This window comes from Euleptes europaea, chromosome 17, assembly GCF_029931775.1.
Source record: "Euleptes europaea isolate rEulEur1 chromosome 17, rEulEur1.hap1, whole genome shotgun sequence".
Classification (NCBI taxonomy): Eukaryota; Metazoa; Chordata; class Lepidosauria; order Squamata; family Sphaerodactylidae; genus Euleptes; species Euleptes europaea.
This window is the reverse complement of record NC_079328.1, coordinates 20440773-20460097: the sequence shown is the minus strand read 5'-3', so window position 1 is coordinate 20460097 and position 19325 is coordinate 20440773. Positions and strand designations below refer to the sequence as shown.

Sequence of the window (19325 nt, the reverse complement as noted above, 5' to 3'; positions counted from 1 at the left end):
TGGAGCGATTGCTGCTTGGGTCAGAATACTGACCCTTTTTAAAGATTGGAACTATTATGGTATGGCTCCATGATTTTGGAATAGCTCTCGAATCATTGATCTGTGTTAAAACAGGAGCAAGAACATCTGCCCACAAACGAGGGTTCACTCTAAATAGTTCATTTGGGATTAAGTCAAAACCTGGGGCTTTCCCCTGGTGTGGGGACACATCCGGCCATGTGTGCAGTAAACACTCTCAGTGAATTCAATGGCCATTAAAAAAACCCTGCCCATCCCCTGCTAGGTTGACACGCCTCCCACATCTTAGGATCGACAGTGCTACATCAGTGTGCCAGATGAGGGTGCTTGTGTGCAGTTCTGAGGCCTCAGTTTGCCTAGGGACATGCCAATACTTTGTTCCCAAAGCAGTTTAACTGTCATGACTAGCACTCCAACAAGCCCTGGGAATTGTGGTTGTGTGAGTGATTTTTAAAAATAATACAGAATTCTTCATTTCTTGCTTACCCTCTGAACGTCTTGAGTTATGCTGCAACAAACTCATCTAAAAGTTGTCCCCGCTTGGAGCCCAGAGATGTCCCAGCACAATGTTGCCCCTAAGTTCCAAGCCTTACACGGTCTGGGACCGTCGTATCTATGGGACTGCTTTTCCTGGTATGTTCCCCAGAGAAGCTTACGTTCATGCAATACCAACTTGCTGGTGACCCCTGGCCCAAGGAATATCCGGCTGGCCTCGGCCAGGGCCAGGGCTTTTTCGGCCCTGGCCCCTGCCTGGTGGAATAGCCTCCCTAGTGAGATCAGGGCCCTGCGGGATCTTCAGGAGTTCTGCAGGGCCTGCAAGATGGAGCTATTCTGCCAGGCTTATGGTTGAGGCCAGCGAATGGCCTCCCTAGTCCTTCCCCTCCTTTCCCCGCTGCTGAGCACAACCCCTTCTATACCACCTTAGATTAATTTTATTACCTGCAAATTTCTGTCTCTGGAGTTTTTGTGCCATTGAGGGGCATTATTGGGCTATTTTAGATTGTATTTTAAACTATTTTAATGGGTTATTGTTTTATTGTGTTTTAGACTGTGTAAGCCTCTCTGAGCCCAACCTTTGGGTTGGGGAGAGCAGGGTAGAAATGTAATAAATAATAATAATAATAATAAATTAGGCCTGTCATTTGCCTGCCCATTGCAGGCAACCTCCCGACCTTGAACTCAATCCACCACCTTCAAAAAATTGAGGAATGGGACAAAAACTGCCATGCACAATTGATGCCATTACTGTGCTAACCCTGACAGCAACGATACAGTGTCCGGCATTGAGTGAATTTTTAGCATTAAATGTGTGGGACAAAAATGACAGTCTAAATACAACAGTGGGCTCAAACTGCAGTAATTGACTGTCTACACAACTGTGCTGTAAAAGGCTTAGTACGAGTGGTGAACTAAGAAAGGTATAGGCTCCAAAGCATCAGAGCACAGGATTGTTTAGGCCTAAAGTGTCGAGAAAATATCTCAAACCAGGTTATAGATGCTCAGCGCCTATACATCCGCCTGAACTCCGCTGAAGTCACTGACAGATTTATAGCCTCAGCTCCCCTCTCTCCCCGGGCTGCCCTGTATCCTGGTAAATGACCTGAGAAAGTCCAAGGGCGCAAGCTTGTAGTCCTGCTTATTCTTAACAACAGTCCTGCTTTTCAGGAATGCTCCAGCTGTGCTTAGAGGGTCAAAACACATTTCCATTCTTGTATTTCATTTTATATGCCCACCAAGGGAGGATGAAGCATGGCTTGTTTTCTTGCTTGGTTTATAAGAGACAGATGTGTAAAAGTTGGCATTTCTTAAATATTTCAGAAATGGCACTTTTAACGCAGGGAACAAAATGATTTTTGTTGGACATTTCCAGGAAGTTTAGCACCTTTTCTCTCCAGCTGCCTAGCAGGCAGAAATTCAACAGATGCTGTTCCCCATTGTATTGCTGTGGTGTAAATGACATAATATTTGGAGGGAAACATTTTTTTATCAACAAGGCAGTATCAAAATAAATGCAAACCACTGGCGTTTGAAAAATCAGTAGCTTCATAAAATAGTTTTCAGTTAAAATGTCTTTATTTCCTTTTTTTCAGCTCTCTCTCCAGGTTTTGCTGTTCATGAAAATATTTGCATTCTTTGAATGCAATAGCAGTGGAATTTCTGGGCCAACATGTATGGACAGGTTTTGAGTTGGGGCCTCTCATCTCTACAGGCTCCATGTCAGCAGTTTAATTCCTGCTTGACTCCAGGAAAAGATACCAGCGGACATCTCCCTGGAGGATGGCAAATATACAATAAGGGAGGGATTCAGGTATTTACGTCCTCGGTAGTCACTGCTAAGAAACGATTCCTTGTCTTCCGTATATGAATGTTTAAGGCACTTGCTGTTAGTGCTGCAGCAATGAAATCTGTTCTGCTTTAGCAAACCCTCTCACAAGAGCACCAGAATAAATCTGGGATAGGAATGTTCAACCACACACACACAAACACATACACACACACACCTGAAAAAAAAGTCTTCATCCTGTTGCAACTCCGGAGTGGCTATTTTTCAACCAAATAATACCAAAAACTGCGGGAGACTTAGTGCTATCTGTCCACTAAAAACTCCACATTTCAAGCAAATTGGACCAAGGAGTACAATTCTATGGGCCCATGAGATGTTCTCCCAGCTAACTTATGTGTCTCAAAGAAGCCAATAACCAAACACACAAGAGCAACCACTGGCCAAAAACCTCAACATGAAAACAGAACCAACAAGCCCAACAGAACCAACCAGAGAATTGCAGCAGAGCTGTGTGCTAATGTGGCAAGCCCTACACAACCAATATAAAACCAGAGAATCCCAGCAGAACCAACTTAAGAAAGGGGTGCTGTTACAAGCCTAACACAGCCACTGTCAACTGGAGAATCCCAGCAGAACCACGGCCAATGTGGCATGCCCAACAAAACCAACAACCCCCCATCACTGGCACTCCTGTTCCTTCACACTCCTGTAAACAAGAAACACAGCAACAATACTGCATGAATGACCTTCATGGTAGGTGCTTTTGTGGGATCTGCTTGTGCTTGTTTCAAATTGAAATACTAATTTATTTTACTAACTTCTCTTGTTCCAATGATAGTTGTGGAGTTTTGTTCTTTATGAGAGTGGCAAGAACAACATTTTTGGCACTGTGCTTATTTATTTTCTGAACAAGAAGTGCTCCCTCTAACATCCACCCTTTCAGTTGCCTGGGAAACATGTACAATGGAAGGAAAACAGGTCCAAGAGCCTTAAAATATTTTCAGACATTCTTGAACAATTCTGGGATTTTTCAGTTGATATCCGGTATTCCCAAGAATCCCAAATATACCCCCCCAAAAAATTACTAATAAAGTACGGTATTTTTCAGATATATATTCGAACCATAAATATCTGAATGCACATCCCTGGCTGTACATGTACTGTATGTGGAATGGAAGGAAAGGACATTTATCAGAAATAAAGGATGCTTTGACTTATTGTAGCATTGTTTCCCAGAATGTCAACACTGTCCCTTGTTCTGAGCAGGGTAACAATGTTTCTCATGAACATCAAAACAATGGTATGAAAAAAAAAGTTGACACAATTAAAAAGAAGTTTATGGCTATGTTTAAAATGGAAAAAGAAGAAGACCAAAATGCCAAAGAATAGACAGAAGGATGCCAGATGAGAGATCGCAAGGGCTTCCTTCGACCACACATCAATTGTTCCCACTCGACTCTTGTCAAAAGAATGGACTAGTATTCTATGAGGGCGGGAGTACAAGATTCACCCTGCATTTAATTTCTAATGAACATGACTAGACAGTGCTAGTAACCTGGTTTCCACTACTAAGTAGCTGCAGGTGTAATGGTGGTCTGGTCTTGTATAGTTGCATTGAGTTCCATGAATCTATAGTCTTGAGGGACTTCCAGTTCTGGTTGAGCTGAGGACAGCATCGTGGTGGTGCTCCGCTTCACAGACTGTTTTATTTTACTTTATTTTTAGCTTTATTATCTTTTAGTTTTATTATCTGTGTTAGAGTTTAGCTGGCTGGTATCCACTCTATTAAGGGAGTTAATAATAGGCATTTGCTGCTCTGCCTCCCTAAAATTCTTTCACAGCAAGCTTGAGCAAACTTGACGAATCTATAGTTTTGTGCAGTTTCTGTTCCTTTAAGTGGGGCTTGCACAATAGACCTTTCTGCTCAATGTGACTTAAAATATCTGTACGTAAGCTAACATTAGCCCATATGGAAAGTGACTTTAGAACATGTCCCCTCTTTTTAAAAAACAACAACAACACTTCATGCAATATAGTATGAACTATGAAAAGCATTGAAATCAGGGCTGAAAACTATGTTATGCAAGGCATTTAACTGAAGAAGAAAATTCCTACAAGTCACTCTGTTAATGGAGTTGTGCTCCATTAAGAGTAAAGAATAAAGCAGAATTCACATGAAAGGCTGCTTTTTTCCACCATTACAAAACTGTCTAAAAAGAAGCAGGTGTTTTTTAAAAAATATATCATTACAGAATATTGTATTGCTTGTTTTCTTGTTTACTGTAGGACTTTGAGGGGTCCTCTCCAGTCTGTTTTCTGGTTTTCTTTTAGTTGGAGATAGTAGCAATTGCCCCTAGGCCCAGGTGCATTCAAGCTGTGCCCTTGAGCACTGAGGTAGGGACTATTTCCCTCCCCCATACACCAGGGAAAGACTTGGAGGACCTCATTCCTGATTAGTACTTGGGATGGGAGACCACCAAGGAAGTCCAGGGCTGCTATGAAGATGCAGGCAATGGCAAACCACCTCGGTTGTGTCTCTTGCCTTGAACATCCTCTGGGGTGACCATACGTCAACTGCCACTTCAGGGCACTTTCCACCACCACCATAATGGAGATGCATCTTTCCATCGACTTGAAGGCACATATGGCCACCTTTGGCATATGTCCACTGAATACTTGGTGATGAACGTCTCATACTGCCTGCTAATAGCCCAAGCACAATCCTACTAGATGGTCTACCTGGCTAATTCCAGTGAGGTTACCTGTTCAGGCTCCCAAGTTCCTGACAAGAGGGAAAGAGTGGTGTGCTTAACAGAAAGGGAGGAACACAAGAATTGTGGTGCAGTGGGTAGAGTTGGGCTTACATTGGGGAGACTTGGATTTCAGTTCCTGCTCAACTATGATACTCACTGGGTGTCCCTGTATCAGCAATTCTCTGCTTCACTTGCCTCACAGGGTTGTTGGGAAGCTGTATATACCATCCTGAGCTCCTTGGAAGAAAGGCAGAATGTAAAAAGAACAGTACTCATGAACAAGAGCAGATGTGAACTCAGACTGCTGGCTTTACAGCTGGGTTTTGCACACCCATGGCAGTAGGCCCATGAACAGAAGCTGCTTGCTGTTGTGTATGGAACCCTCCTGGCACATCTTACTAGGAAGCACTAGGTTCAAGGTTTCAGTTTCTTTCAGGGTTTCCTCCTGTTGTACATTTGTGGCTACAGTGAGGTTAACAGTTGGTTATTCATCTTCTACGTGGCTTCCCCTTGAACAGTTTCTATACTTGATGCTGCAGTGCATCTGTACATGAAGACCTGATGCAAGGACAGTGGTGAGGTAAATCTTTCAAATGTACATCTACATCATATGATCCTTTCCTAGTTGTAAAGGGTATGGTGTTCCATCAAACCTCAATTAGAGCAATTTTCTTCAGTGCTTAATTTCTGATTCAAGAGAGCTGTCAAATTATGTTCCATCATTCCCAAATGAATGGGTTTCAAGAATTTAAGCAAAGGAGCAGAGCATGATTGGTTCACTAAATCAATACTCTCTGCCTGGATTAATCTCCTCTTCTGACAATCAATTGGAACGATACTGCCCACAGACACTTCACAAAATGCATTACTATGTGACCGCAACATGATCTTGTTCACCCATTCAGAGTTAATTTTTTGGCACCTACCATCCATGCTTTCAGCCACCTGTTGGGTGAATATCAATTATGTTTCAATCAGTAACCCATACCTTTAAATTGTTCTTCGGGATAATTATTTATTGAAATAGTCTCCACTTTTTCACGTTGCTAAGCAAGTTTCACCTAAAGTGTTGGAAAGTTGGGATCATTATACCTATAGATTTGGGGACAAGCAAAAATCCACAACAATCCGGTGAGGTATGCTAGGCTGAATATGTGTGACTGCCCTATGGTCACATAACAAGCTTCCATGGCAGAGAGGGGGTTTGATCCTGGGTCTACCAGTTCCTAGGCCAATACTCTACTATAGTGCACCAAGACTACAAAATCTGTAATGCATTGCAACTGTAAATGAAAATCCTACAGACAAAAGAACTAATATTTATCTTATTTAAAGGTTAAATAATCCATGATGCCAGGGCTCTAAGCAAAGTCCATGCACACGGAAACTCAATAATTTAAGAGATCAATCGGTAGCAGTACTACAACAAGCCCAAATGCTATTTCTTAGAATGAAATGCTAACCAGAAAAAAAAACACATGAAAAATGCCCACATGAAAATTGCGCACAAAAATAACCTCACTGTCATAAATGCGCACAAGAAAAATGCCCCCATGGAAAAAAGCCCCCATGGAAAAATACCCACACAGAAAAATGCCCACCCAGAAAAAAGCCCACCCGGAAAAATGCCCACACAGAAAAATACAAATAGTAATTTTCGCATACAGCAGAAGATGTCTGCCTGACTTCAAGTACTATAGATATTTATAATCGTAGATAACCAAAATTTTTAAAATACTTAATATTAAGTAATATTAAGTGGGTAGCCGTGTTAGTCTGTCTGCAGTAGTAGAAAAGAGCAAGAGTCCAGTAGCACCTTAAAGACTAACAAAAATATTTTCTGGCAGGGAAAGCTCATACCCTGCCAGAAAATATTTTTGTTAGTCTTTAAGGTGCTACTGGACTCTTGCTCTTTTTTAATACTATTTGTCATTTAAAAGTTAAAACCATAACATAACTTTTACAGCTATTAATATTAACAATTATTTAATAATAAGGCTATTACCCATAATGAGAGAGGAGTCCCGCATAGAAGAGAGACAAATGAACTACACCAAACAACGATAACGTATGTCTTTTTATCACCTCTTTTCTTGGTGATCTTCTCACTGGAAGACACCACAATATATAGTTTCTGGTAATAGATGTAATTTTTACACATTCTCTACCTGGAGCTTCTGTCCTGCGGCAGAAGTCCCCGGAGTTCTCCGCTCCAGTCCTTGATTCCATTTTTCTAGTTTTCCACAGGCCAGTTTTTACTCCTTGTACCCCCTTCTAGCCTGCTCCATCCTAACCCCACTGACTGAGTCTCTCCTCTTCCCTCCTCCCCTCTGAAAAGAAGGGGTGATGGAAGATTGACCATGCAATCCTTGTTTCCTTCATTGCCAAATATACAAATGTCTGCCAGTGAGCACCTCCTGCATGAGCTCTAAGCCAGAAAAGTTTATGTGGGAATAAAAACTTGTTGGTTTTCAAGGTGCCTCAAAGCAGGGTGGTGTAGTGGTTAAAAGCGATGGTTTGGAGCGGAAGACTCTGATCTGGAGAACCGGGTTTGATTCCCCACTCCTTCACATGAGTGGCGGAGGCTAATCTGGTGAACTGGATGTGTTTCCCCACTATTACACATGAAGCCAGCTGGGTGACCTTGGGCTAGTCACACTCTCTCAGCCCCACCTACCTCACAGGGTGTCTGTTGTGGGGGAGGGGAAGAGAAGGTGACTGTAAACCAGTTTGATTCTTCCTTAAGTGGTAGAGAAAGTCGGCATATAAAAAACAACTCTTCTTCTTCTTCCTCCAGCCATGGTCTAAAATATCAGTACTGTTCTGGAGAAGTATCAGTTTTTGACCTTTGTTAAGTGCAATAGAGCCGTGGATTAAAGTGGGATTAGGCATGCTTTGCTGCACATTAGATTGTGCCATTTCAGTGTTTTGGATTGGTGTTTAAGAACATCACAGGTGCCTTACTGGGTCAGACCATTGGTCCATCTAGTCTAGTGCCCTAACTCAGCCGTCAACCAGTTGCCCTGGAGGTAGGGTTGCCAGGTCCCTCTTTGCCACTGGCGGGAGGTTTTTGGGGCAGAGCCTGAGGAGAGCAAGTTTTGGGGAGGGGAGGGATTTCAGTGCCACAGAGTCCAATTGCCAAAGCGGCCATTTTCTCCAGGTGAACAGACCTCTATTGGCTGAAGATCAGTTGCAAAAGCAGGAGATCTCCAATTAGTACCTGGAGGTTGGCAACCCTACCTGGAGGGCCAACAACAAGGTATGGAGGCTAAGGCCTTCTCCAGATGTTGCCTCCTAGCATTTGAATTCAGAGCTTTACTGTTTTATGTTGAGATTCTTGTTGAGCATGTTATTTATTGGGGTTATTCTTTTAATGGATTGTGGCAACTTTCCTGTTTGGCAGTGGTTCTGGGGAGAGCAAGAAAGCAAAGCAAAGCAATGCAAGAGGCTTCTCCCCTTCAAAGAGGTGATGTACAGCAGCAAGCACTTTATGGATAGCCTTACAAGTTTCAGGCTGATAACGAAGGATCAGATAAGCCTTGCATTGTGAGAAAAAGATACTTTCGACAATGGAAAGGGATGGGGGGGAACATACAGCAGATCTCTGATTACAGGCTTTTTGTAGGAAGCCTGGGGGCAGAGGGAAGAGTCAAAGGTTGCTGTGGGAACCCTAATCCTCAGAGACTGAATCAATGCTAAGAAGCAGGCCTCCGGGATTTCTATTAAACTGAACTTGCAGGATCAAGATAAAAATAGAAAGTGGAGATACGAATACGGAGGCGAGCCGTCAATCAAGGCGCTGATATCCCTGTAACTCCGCTAAGATTTCCGGCTACCTCGTTCTGTTCCCAGCCTCACTTGAGCTTGTGGGGAGATATGTGAGTCTCCAGAGACACTCCAATAGACTAACATATATTAACATTCACAGGGAAGAGGGAAACCCTATATGTTGGTTAACCACAACCACCTGTGCATTTTCTTTTCTTTTTAAAAAGTTATTCAGCTTTCTCAAACTCCGCAGAACAATGGCTGTATACAATGAAGACACATTACACACCGGGGAACTCTTTTCCTTGTGGTGCTTTGAATGATCTGTGATTAAATGCAAACTTAAGAGGCCCAGACACTCCATAGGCAGCGCTCATTGTAGACTCCTCAATTTGCATGTGGTCTATGCTCCTTTCTGATGTGACCGGTTTGCATAAGATCCATGTCTTCACACACCTGTTTGCATGCCTTGAGAATGGCTCTGATGAGCGGAAGGGGAGTTGACTAATTTACGTGCATAATGATGCCTCTAGATTATACCGTGGTTTAAACTTCTCTGAATCATAAGAACATAAGAAAGGCATGTTGGAACAGACCAAGGTCCATCAAGTCCAGCCGTCTGTTCACACAGTGGCCAACCAGGTGCCTCCAGGAAGCCCACAAACAAGATTACTTCAGCAGCATTGTCCTGCCTGTTTTCCAAAGCAGAACTACAACTTGCAGTGAGCTAAAAATCAGAGCTGCAACTTGCAGTGGGCTGCTCTAGGAAAAAGTAATTCCCACTCTCTTAATGATAGTAGTGATATGGCCAAAGGAACCAAGGATGCTCAACATCTGTAAGCATCTCTATCCACCTGGCCAGTTAAGATCCACCTCTTAAGCCCTGCCCTCAGTGTTGCCACCTTTAGAGGTGAGGCAGGTAGTAACACCTGGCCTTTAGAATGTCCTCCCCTTTGAGGCTCACCTAGCGCCTACTTGCTTTTAGGCACAAGGTCAAAACACAGGCCTTTTAATTATGAGTTTTACCTTAACAGGTTTTTTAATGGTCTGCTTCTGTTTTATGGATAGTTTTCATGCTGTGTTTGTCCAATTACCTGTTTTAGTGGCTTGTTGTTTCATATTATTATACTGTTTTAATTGTCAGTTGCCTCAAACAGGACTCTGAAGCAGCAGCATGGAAATATTCTAAATAAATACACAAATAAACAACTGTAAAGTTGCTTGAGATCACAGTGATGTGTTTACCCAAGGAGCTGCTAAAACAGATACTTTTTTTTTTTTTGCTGACAAGTTGCAGCCGATTGAGGGAAACCCCATGGAGGTTTCAAGGCAAGACATGGTCTAAGGTAGTTTGGCATTGCCTGCCTCTGCATAGCAACCCTATACTTCCCTGGTGGTCTCCCATCCAAGTACTAATGAGGGGCAACCCTGCTTAACTTCTGAGATCTGTTGAGATCGGGCTAGCCAGGTCCATCCAGGTCAGGGCAAAGTAGATACATAGGCAGAGCAGTTCTAGTGTGACTGTAGGGAACCAGCTCTCATAACGGCACATACATTACAACATCTTAGAGAAGATCCGTTTCCTGGTTACTAGCACTGGCAAGCATTGAAAATAGGCACAATTTGTTAAAACAAGTTTTTTTTTAATCTGTAAGAGAATAAAAGTATTCATAAGATGCATTCTGATAAATGCCTAAGTACTGACTCTCTCAATAAAATACAGTTCAGCATAATATCATTTTAATTTACAGAAAATGCACAGCAGCGAGTAATGAGTGCAATCCAGGACAAAATTTCGCACTTTTAAAAGTCCCATCGATTTCAACGGGAGAGAATTAGATACTTAATATTCTGTCCCTTTGAAATCCCCCAGAGCTAAATGTGTTTTAACTTCATCTGAATCATGCCCCCTTAAAAAAAATAGGTAAAACAGTTACCGCTTGGAGTATAGGTTTAGATCTGCCGTTCTTCCGCCTTGGGGACACTATTTGGGCGGAAAGGCAGTCTAGAAATGTTTGAAATAAATAAATAAATTGGTACCTGCAGAACAACAGAAACGTTTGGAATTGATCCTAGTTTATGAGCTGGTTGGTGGTGCTTCTGTACTGGGAACTATTTTCTGAGCTCCATTGGGGAAGTGCAGCCATTTCAAATTGCAGCTTGTGCCAGGAAGAATGTTAGTGAGCCGGCTTGGAGCCAATAGAGCCTTTGCCTGTTGCCCGTGGTGCAGATTTTGAACATCAGCGATTGAAACATCAGTGATTTACACTCTTGTGCACGCGTATATCATTTATTAAAAAACCTATTTTTGTATAAGAGTTTTCAGTTACTTAGCTGTGTATGGTGTAGTGTTTAAGGGCGGTGGTTTGGAGCGGTGGACTCTGATCTGGAGAACGGGGTTTGATTCCCCACTCCTCCACATGAGCGGCGGAGGCTGATCTGGTGAACTGGATTTGTTTCCCTGCTCCTTCACATGAAGCCATCTGGGTGACCTTGGGCTAGTCACACTCGTTCAGCCCCACCTACCTCACAGGGTGTCTGTTGTGGGGAGGGGAAGGGAAGGTGATTGTAAGCAGGTTTGAGTCTCCCTTAAGGGGTAGGGAAAGTCAGCATATAAAAACCAACTCTTCTTTTTCTATGTTAAGTGTTCGGAGTTTGTGTGTGTGTGAGAGTGAGTGTTGTCTGCACATGTCCCTGTTCCTACTTCACAGGTTCTAAACATATTATGCATTATCAGTGCTTTTTTGTTAAAAAAAGGTGCCAGAGTAAGGGTGCCAGATGTGCCTATTCATATACACATGTGAGTGAAGCAAGGGCATTCAGTGGTGGAGAGGATTCCTGTTGAGCACAGGCCGGTTCAGAGACACTGGCTCTTCCTTTTCTGATCACATGATTGTGAAGACACGTAACTTCCTGCCATGAGCTTACTGCTGAAGAGGCCCCATGCTGCAACCTGGTCTGGAGAGGATGGAGACCACTGCCCTAGAGAACTACCTTTTCTGGGGGCTCCTTGTGCCTGGGGCACTGCTTTTGCAGCATGGGTATATATGTCTATATGTGTATATATGTACTAGGGCTGTCGATTCGGTTCGTCGTGAACCGAAAAACTGCCGAATTTCCCCCGATTCGGCGGTTTCCAGTTTGGATGGAACCAAACAAAAAAAAAAGGCGGGAAAAGGACGCGCCGAATTTGGTGAGTTCGGGCGAACGTCGAATAAATTCGTCAGGTTCGGCATTCCCCGAACCTGCCTTTTCCCACCTTTAGACCACCCTGCCCGGTTTTCTGCCCGTGAAGGCGCGCAGGGGGCTCTCCCAGCTGGGAGGCGCAGATCTGTTTCCCCCCCCCCATGCGCCTTCATGGAAGCCCCATGAAGGCCCACAGGGGGGCCGAATTTTCCCCCAAACTCCGGATCTCGCACCGAATTTCACGGATCCGAAGCGGGGGAGTTCGGACTTCGGCAAGTCCCAAATTTAAAAGGGCCGAATTTTGCCGAAGCCGAACTTTACCAAAAAAAATTTCAACACCCTAATATGTACAGCATGGTATACTGGTTAAGAGCGGCAGACTCTAATCTGGAGAACTGGGCTTGATTCCCCACTCCTCCACATGAGTGGCAGACTAATCTGGTGAACCAGGTTTGTTTCCCCACTCCTCCACATGAAGCCTGCTGGGTGACCTGGGGCTAGTCACAGTTCTCTCAGAACTCTCTCAGCCCCACCTACCTCACAAGGTGTCTGTTGTGGGGAGGGGGAAGGCGATTGTAAGCCGCTTTGAGGTTCCTTAAAAATAGAGAAAAAGCAGAGTATAAAAACGAACTCTTCTTCTTCATGCATCTATCTGCTGTGGACAGTGAGTGCTTCATGCATATGATGAAGTGGGCTCTAGTCCCAGGAAAATGTATGCCACAATAATGCTGTCCATGGACCAAAAGGACTTTGTGCTGTTGTTCCTGATATTTTTTAAAACATTGATGGTTGGCAAAGCTGCATCTGGAAGGCACAAGGAATGCTGGTGGAGGAGGGTGGCCAGATGGAAAGAGGAACCCTCTCCTGTATTCTTAATGGCTATGAAAAGAAGGCATTCCCAGCTTTGCATGCAGAGCTGCCGTCACCAAAAATGTCTCCTTCTGTGCAACCCCCTAAAGAAGTAACCGCTCTGCTCTTCATTGTGCCACACTTGTGTATAGACCGCCATACTCAAAAGTGGAGCAAGGAGAGATAAATACCCCTGTAGGAAGGAGGATCTTTCAATCCTAGCCATGAGACAAAAAAAGTACCCAAGAGATTGGCTAGCATGCGGCAGTCCTGCACCCAAAGGGTGATGAGTCTGACACAGAGAGGAGCACACTCAACAGGGGGTTGCAATGAATCCCAGGTCCCTGACCAGATCTCTGTGTTCTGTGGGCCGCTTTGGACACCTGTAGGTAGAAAATTGGAACATAAATGTTTTGGGTATATTAAATCATAAAGTGAGCCTGGCCCCCAGGTGAAACTGTTTTATTTAGGATTGCATTTGATTCATTTACTGGCAGCCCTAAATTGTGGCTTTAAATGTACTTTATTTATGTATTTTATGTATTATGTTTTATGTATTTCATCTACATTGTAAGCCATCTTGAGTTCCACAAGGTAGAAAGGCAGCTGATAAATGTTTTAGATAAATAAAGAAATAAATGTGCCTTGATAAAACTCATGGTCTTGCAAAGTAGTCTCTGTCGCATCCATATGTTACAATGTTAGGTTTCAGGTGGTAGAATGCGTTCATTAAGCGTTCACTTAAAACAACGTAATGGGTGAAGCGGATATCAGAGAACAGCAGAAGCAGTTAACGCATTCCAGGTGAACTCATTCATGTGCACATTCCGGGTCTGGCTGCTAAAAGTGGGGCCCCTTCATTTCAGTGATGGACATTTCTATACCAGTGACTTGAAGTGGTTTCCCACTTCAATTTAAGAAAGATGTAGACAAGCTGGGACGTGTCCAGAGGAGAGCAACAAAGATGGTGAGGTGTCTGGAGACTAAGTCCTATGAGGAAAGGTTGAAGGAGCTGGGTATGTTTAGCCTGAAGAGGAGAAGACTGAGAGGGGATATGATAGCCATCTTCAAGAATTTGAAGGGCTGTCATATAGAGGATGGTGCTGAGTTGTTTTCTGTTGCCCCAGAAGGTTGGACCAGAACCAACAGGTTGAAATTAAATCAAAAGAGTTTCCATCTAGACATTAGGAAGAATTTTCTAATAGTTAGAGCAGTTCCTCAGTGGAACAGGCTTCCTTGGGAGGTGGTCAGCTCTCCTTCCCTGGAGGTTTTTAAGCAGAGGCTAGATGGCCATCTGTCAGCAATGATGATTCTAGGCAGTTCATGAGAGGGAGGGCATCTTGGCCATCTTCTGGGCATGGATTAGGGGTCACTGGGTGTGTGTGTGGGAGGTAGTTGTGAAATTTCTGCATTGTGCAGGGGGTTGGACTAGATTACCCTGGTGGTCCCTTCCAACTCTATGATTCCTCACCTCAAGGAGTTTTGGGAAATGTAGTTATGGGCAGGGTTAGAGATGTCTAGCGGAGAATTCTTACCTCTCTCACCAAGTTTTGACTTCCAAGATTTTTGGGGAAAGCCATGATGTTTAAAAAGTGGCAGATAAATTTTACAAGTTGGTTGGAAAATATTTCCTGTATATATTGTTCATTGCAGTAAAGATAATGCACGGTGGAGAAATGCACAACTGAAGTTCCTGAAAATCAGCCTAATCCTCGCCTCTAGAATTTGTACCAACTCTGTCCCCACCGTCTGTCCCTGCTGCTTTCTCCCTCGCTCCTGTTTTGAGATCTCATCATCACATAAGTATATGCTTCAGAAAGATAGTTTTTCCTCTAAGGTCACATCTGGATTACAAATGTATATATGTTTAACTGTCATGGTTCCCCCAAACACACACCAATAATCCTAAGAATTTAAATTTGTTGCGAGGGTTCATCATCCCTGTTAAAGATGGCTAGTCACTTTCCTCCCCACCTGAGCTAGGGCTCTCTAGGGAGAAGGTTATTAAACCATTTAAGTGTTGTGGTGCAGGTAAGCCTATAAGGCAGTGGGTCATGACCCCCAAGTGGGTCAACACCTCTCGAGTCTCCTTAGCCAAGGCTTTTCCTAGCAGTGAGAAAAGGAGAAGAGAGAGCAAAGCTACCACATTCTTTTCTCCTGCCCTCCACGGCCTCATTCATTTTCAAGGACTGGGTTCACTCCCAGCCACTGATGTGCTGGTGGTGACAGGCGTGGCTACACTCCCTGCCATCTGATCCCGTGTCACCTGCCACCTGTGGCGCTGCCACAGCAGGTTCCAAAAGTAGAGCAATTTTAGAAGCGGGTCCCTCTTTGGAAAGCTTGAGAACTGCTGCCCTAAGGGATCACACGTCTGTGTGATGTGAGCTAAAGGATGTGAAGCTTCCTCGTTGACTTCGGCTGAACTGGCAGAAACTTGCCGCCCGGTTTCTCCGTCCTTTCGTCTCACTCCTGCTCTTGGGCTTATCCCGCATGATAAAGTTTTCTATCAGTTTGAGTTTCTCGTGCTCTTCCTTCAAGAAGAAATCGACCAGCACGCTCTTCTCCTTCTTGATCTGTTCGCTGATGTCCTTGGGGATGTCCGGGATCATCCAGTCAACCAGCACACTGAGAAACATTACCAGGTTCTGCCATAAAAAAATATATATATCAGGAGATTACTGCAGTGGTGAGAGCTATAAAGCACCAGATGCAGAAATGGACAACTCCATCTCTTTCACTGAGTCAGACCATTGCTTGGTCTATCAAGATCAGTATTGTCTACTCTGACTGGTAGCAGCTCTTCAGGTCTTAGGCTGAGGTCTTTCAAACCACTTACTGATTCTTTTACCTGAAGATGCCAGGGAATTGATCTTGGGACCTTCTGCATGCCTAGCAGATGCTCTACAAACTGAGTCAGAAGCCCTCCCTCTGTAAGATGGATGGCAGACAGTAAACCATCTAGAGGGAAGGAGTTCTCAGCAATGATGAAAATAGTTGCTACATCGTCAACATACAAGATACCTATTATTTTCATTGGCAGGGAAGCAGAGGGAAAGGGCCTGACAAAGAAGATATATATTGTTGTTTTTCTCTGATCCACACTTTTGTGTATCTCATAGACTTGAGAAAGTTATATTGTCCATTTACCACGCAGACCAATTTCAGAATATGGGCCCTAACTCAAAATGGCAGTTTGAAATGTTCCCCTGTCCACTTCTGAGGCCTATAATTTGGAGAAGAACAATGACAGAGCCTCAAACAGAAACTGCACAAACAAAGAGGTCTGTTGGAATATTTCCGGGATACAGTCATGGAGAATGCTGCCATCATAGTTTAATTTCCCTTCAGTCAAAAAACAGATCCCCTCCCTCAAATTCTGGATCAAGTAATTTTGCCAGTGCTTGAAAATAACAATACTGTCCCGGGATGAGCCTCCCGGCTATCTCCCGGGCCTTGGTCAGCCCCGCACCCAACCCCCCTGCCCCAGGCTCACTCACGGCGGAGACGGAGGGGGCTCGCCGCGTCACCCGGCCCTCCAGGGAAAACCGGGAGATGCCAAATCCTGTCCTTCTCTCCTCCCAGGCTGCCGGAAAGACGGGACCCACCGACTGAGGGACGCCGCGGCTGGGCGAGGAGTCCCGATGCCTGGCACGGCCGGAATGACACGCGCCTCAGGACCCCGCCCCGCTCAACAGCTGATCGTCGGGAGAGCGAGGGTGGGGCGGGGAAGGGCCGGCAGGCCAGCTGCAACGTGTCCCGGAGGGGAGCACGCTCTACCGGCCTGCTACTGGCTTATGGGGGGAGGGACGGGGGCGGGGAGGGGAGGAGCCTCTCTGGCCTGGAGAGGATATGAGGCGAGAGAGGAGCCTTGGCCAAGGAGGAAGCAATAAGAGGTTGGGAAGGCTGAACGGCTGACAACCTGGCTGCGTCCGAGGGAGGAGAAAGCTCTGACTCTCCCTCAGACTGGTCTGAGGCCGAGGAGGCTCCTCCGCCCCAACCCTTCTCCAAAACGGAGACCCCGGTGGTCGCTGAGGTACAGGGGCGGCGCGACAAATACAAAACCCAGAATTCCTCAGCCATGGCAGATGTTCACTATCTTAGCAAAACTATGGAAATTGTGTTATTACCACTGTGATTGTGAACGGTCTCTGTACTTTTTCATTACACATATTACACGTTTTACATAATTATTTATACTCAATGGTATCTCACCTTATATTTCCTTCATTTCATGGCCCGTGGACCCTGCTGATTTTAACCACACATATAAGTGTCTGCCTAGGAAGGTCCTACTACACGGAGTGGCCTGTAGCCCATAAAAATTTATGCTAGAATAAAAATGTTGGTCTTTAAGATGCCACAAGACTCCAGTTTATCTTGAAACCCAGGGGGTTACCGCATTATGTATTCCCAGCGATGTATTAAGAGTTTGAAAATGTTATAAAAAACATTGCTTTAAAAGGGTTTTTGGATGCCACAGCTAAAAAATGGTTGGAAGACGACTTCACAGCTAAAGGGGCCAAACAAAGTGCGAACAGTATTTTTTATAACAGTTTCAAACTCTTAATACATCGCTGGGTATACATAGAAAGGGCAAACAGTATTTTTTATAACATTTTCAAACTCTTAATACATCGCTGGGAATACATAATGCGGTAACCCCCCCAAGATTTCCAAACTGCTACTGTTGGAATCCTTCCCTTCCTGAACCCAGAATGGCCGTAAAACCTTATCTCTCGGCCATCAAGGGATGCTCACTGAGCAAGAGCATCCTAATCGCACCTACCAGGTAGTTTACTTTGAAATTCTTCATTTTTTCTGCTAGTAAGTTCTTGAACTGTTTTTTTTTTTTTTTTTTTTTTAAGAAACTGGAAGATGTGTTTCCAGCTTGAATTTCCATTAAAAAGATTACTACTTCAACCACATCAAACTTCGGCTAGCAATTTATTTGCACTTATGTCTTTATTTGCCACCAGAGAAAAAACAGCTGTGTCCGTTAACACTTTGATTCAGTTGCATTAGCAAAACGATTAGGTCTAAAATTTGTGTGCTGTTCCGATTTTGACTGGAAAAGAAATAATCTTCTGCCATGATTTTCCGGTTTAAACTTTGCCTGTTCTTATTTGGTGGCTAGGCATTTCTGTGCCATTAAAATGGCATCTGTGAGAGTATTTGTTTTTATTCAGTCTTTGTTTCAAGGCTCTGTCACAATCATTTCTTGAGATACTGGCTTCAAAAGTGGGGAAGGGAAAGTTTTTGCTGTCGTTTTGAATTAGGGCTACCCCCTTGAAATCAGGCTATAAAGTAAACTGACAAAATCGGTTTCACAAGTATATAGGATTCATAAAAAACAAATCGGGAAACAAAAACCAGCTCTAGTATAATTTTTATGCACTTCCAATGCCAGTCCTGTGTAAACATTGCCAAGTTTGATTATAGAAGAGGAACCATCTTAAAAATGGGATTAGTCAAAAGGAAAGGAAGAATAGAGGGGGCGAAATCTCTTCTAGATGCTTGAAATTATTTAAACCCACAGTAAGTGAAGCTCACATATATACCTCTCTCCTGGGGGACCGCCTCTCCTGGTATGCCCCCCAGAGAACTTTACGATCTGTGAACAGTATTTACTTGTGGTCCCTGGCCCGAAGAATGTGCGGCTGTCCTCAACAAGGGCCAGGGCTTTCTTAGTCCTGGCCCCAGCCTAGTGGAATAGTCTTCCTGGTAACATCAGGGCCCTGAGGGACCTTAAGGAGTTCTGCAGGGCCTGTAAAACGGAGCTGTTCCACCTAGTTTATAACTGAGGACAGCAGCAAAAAGATCCATCTTTACTGGCCTCCCCATCTTGCCCCCCACTCTTGAAGTCTGAGGGGCTGATCTGCTGACATTTATTTGCTGTGGCACCTAGGTATAGTTATGGCCATCTGATTAGGGTTTTAATGGTTTTAATGATTATGGTTTTAGGATGTCCTTGATTTATATATCGGATATATTTATGTTTTAATTATCGTTATCCGCCCTGAGCCTGGCTTGCTGGGGATGAGGGTGGGTTCTACATTTGAAAAATAAAATAAATAAAATAAAATACCACAGATTAGGAAAGATACCATCACAGCTAAGAAGATACCAATGTGGTGTTGTTGTCTGACTGATGCCGTATCAATAAACATTTACATTTTACCAGTGTGGTGATAAGCAAAGTTAAGGAAGCCATTAAATACAAAGAGGCTTCCTTTAAAAAGTGGAAATCTTGCCAAGAAGGTTCTGACAACACAGCTTTTAGAGAATGGTAATAAAACCAAAATTGAAAATTTATGGAGCATATTGCTAAAAACATTAAGAAAAACAATGCAAATATCTTTACGTCAGCAGGAAACCAGCCTGAGAGTTGGTTGGTCCACCTGACAACAAAGGATTGCTAAAGGAAGATAGGGAGATTGCAGAGAAGCTGACTGTATTCTTTGCATTAG

The 19325-nt window shown here is 43.9% G+C and overlaps 1 protein-coding gene across 1 annotated transcript in view; it reads right to left on the bottom strand.

The window, feature by feature from the left end:
• Window positions 1–15221: 15221 nt before the first annotated feature.
• ANO2 (anoctamin 2) overlaps window positions 15222–19325 on the bottom strand; it is a 152121-nt gene continuing 148017 nt past the window's right edge. Inside the window, exon 23 of the mRNA XM_056862313.1 lies at window positions 15222–15503. Coding sequence (XP_056718291.1) covers window positions 15222–15503 — 282 coding nt within the window. The remainder of the gene's footprint in view (window positions 15504–19325) is intronic.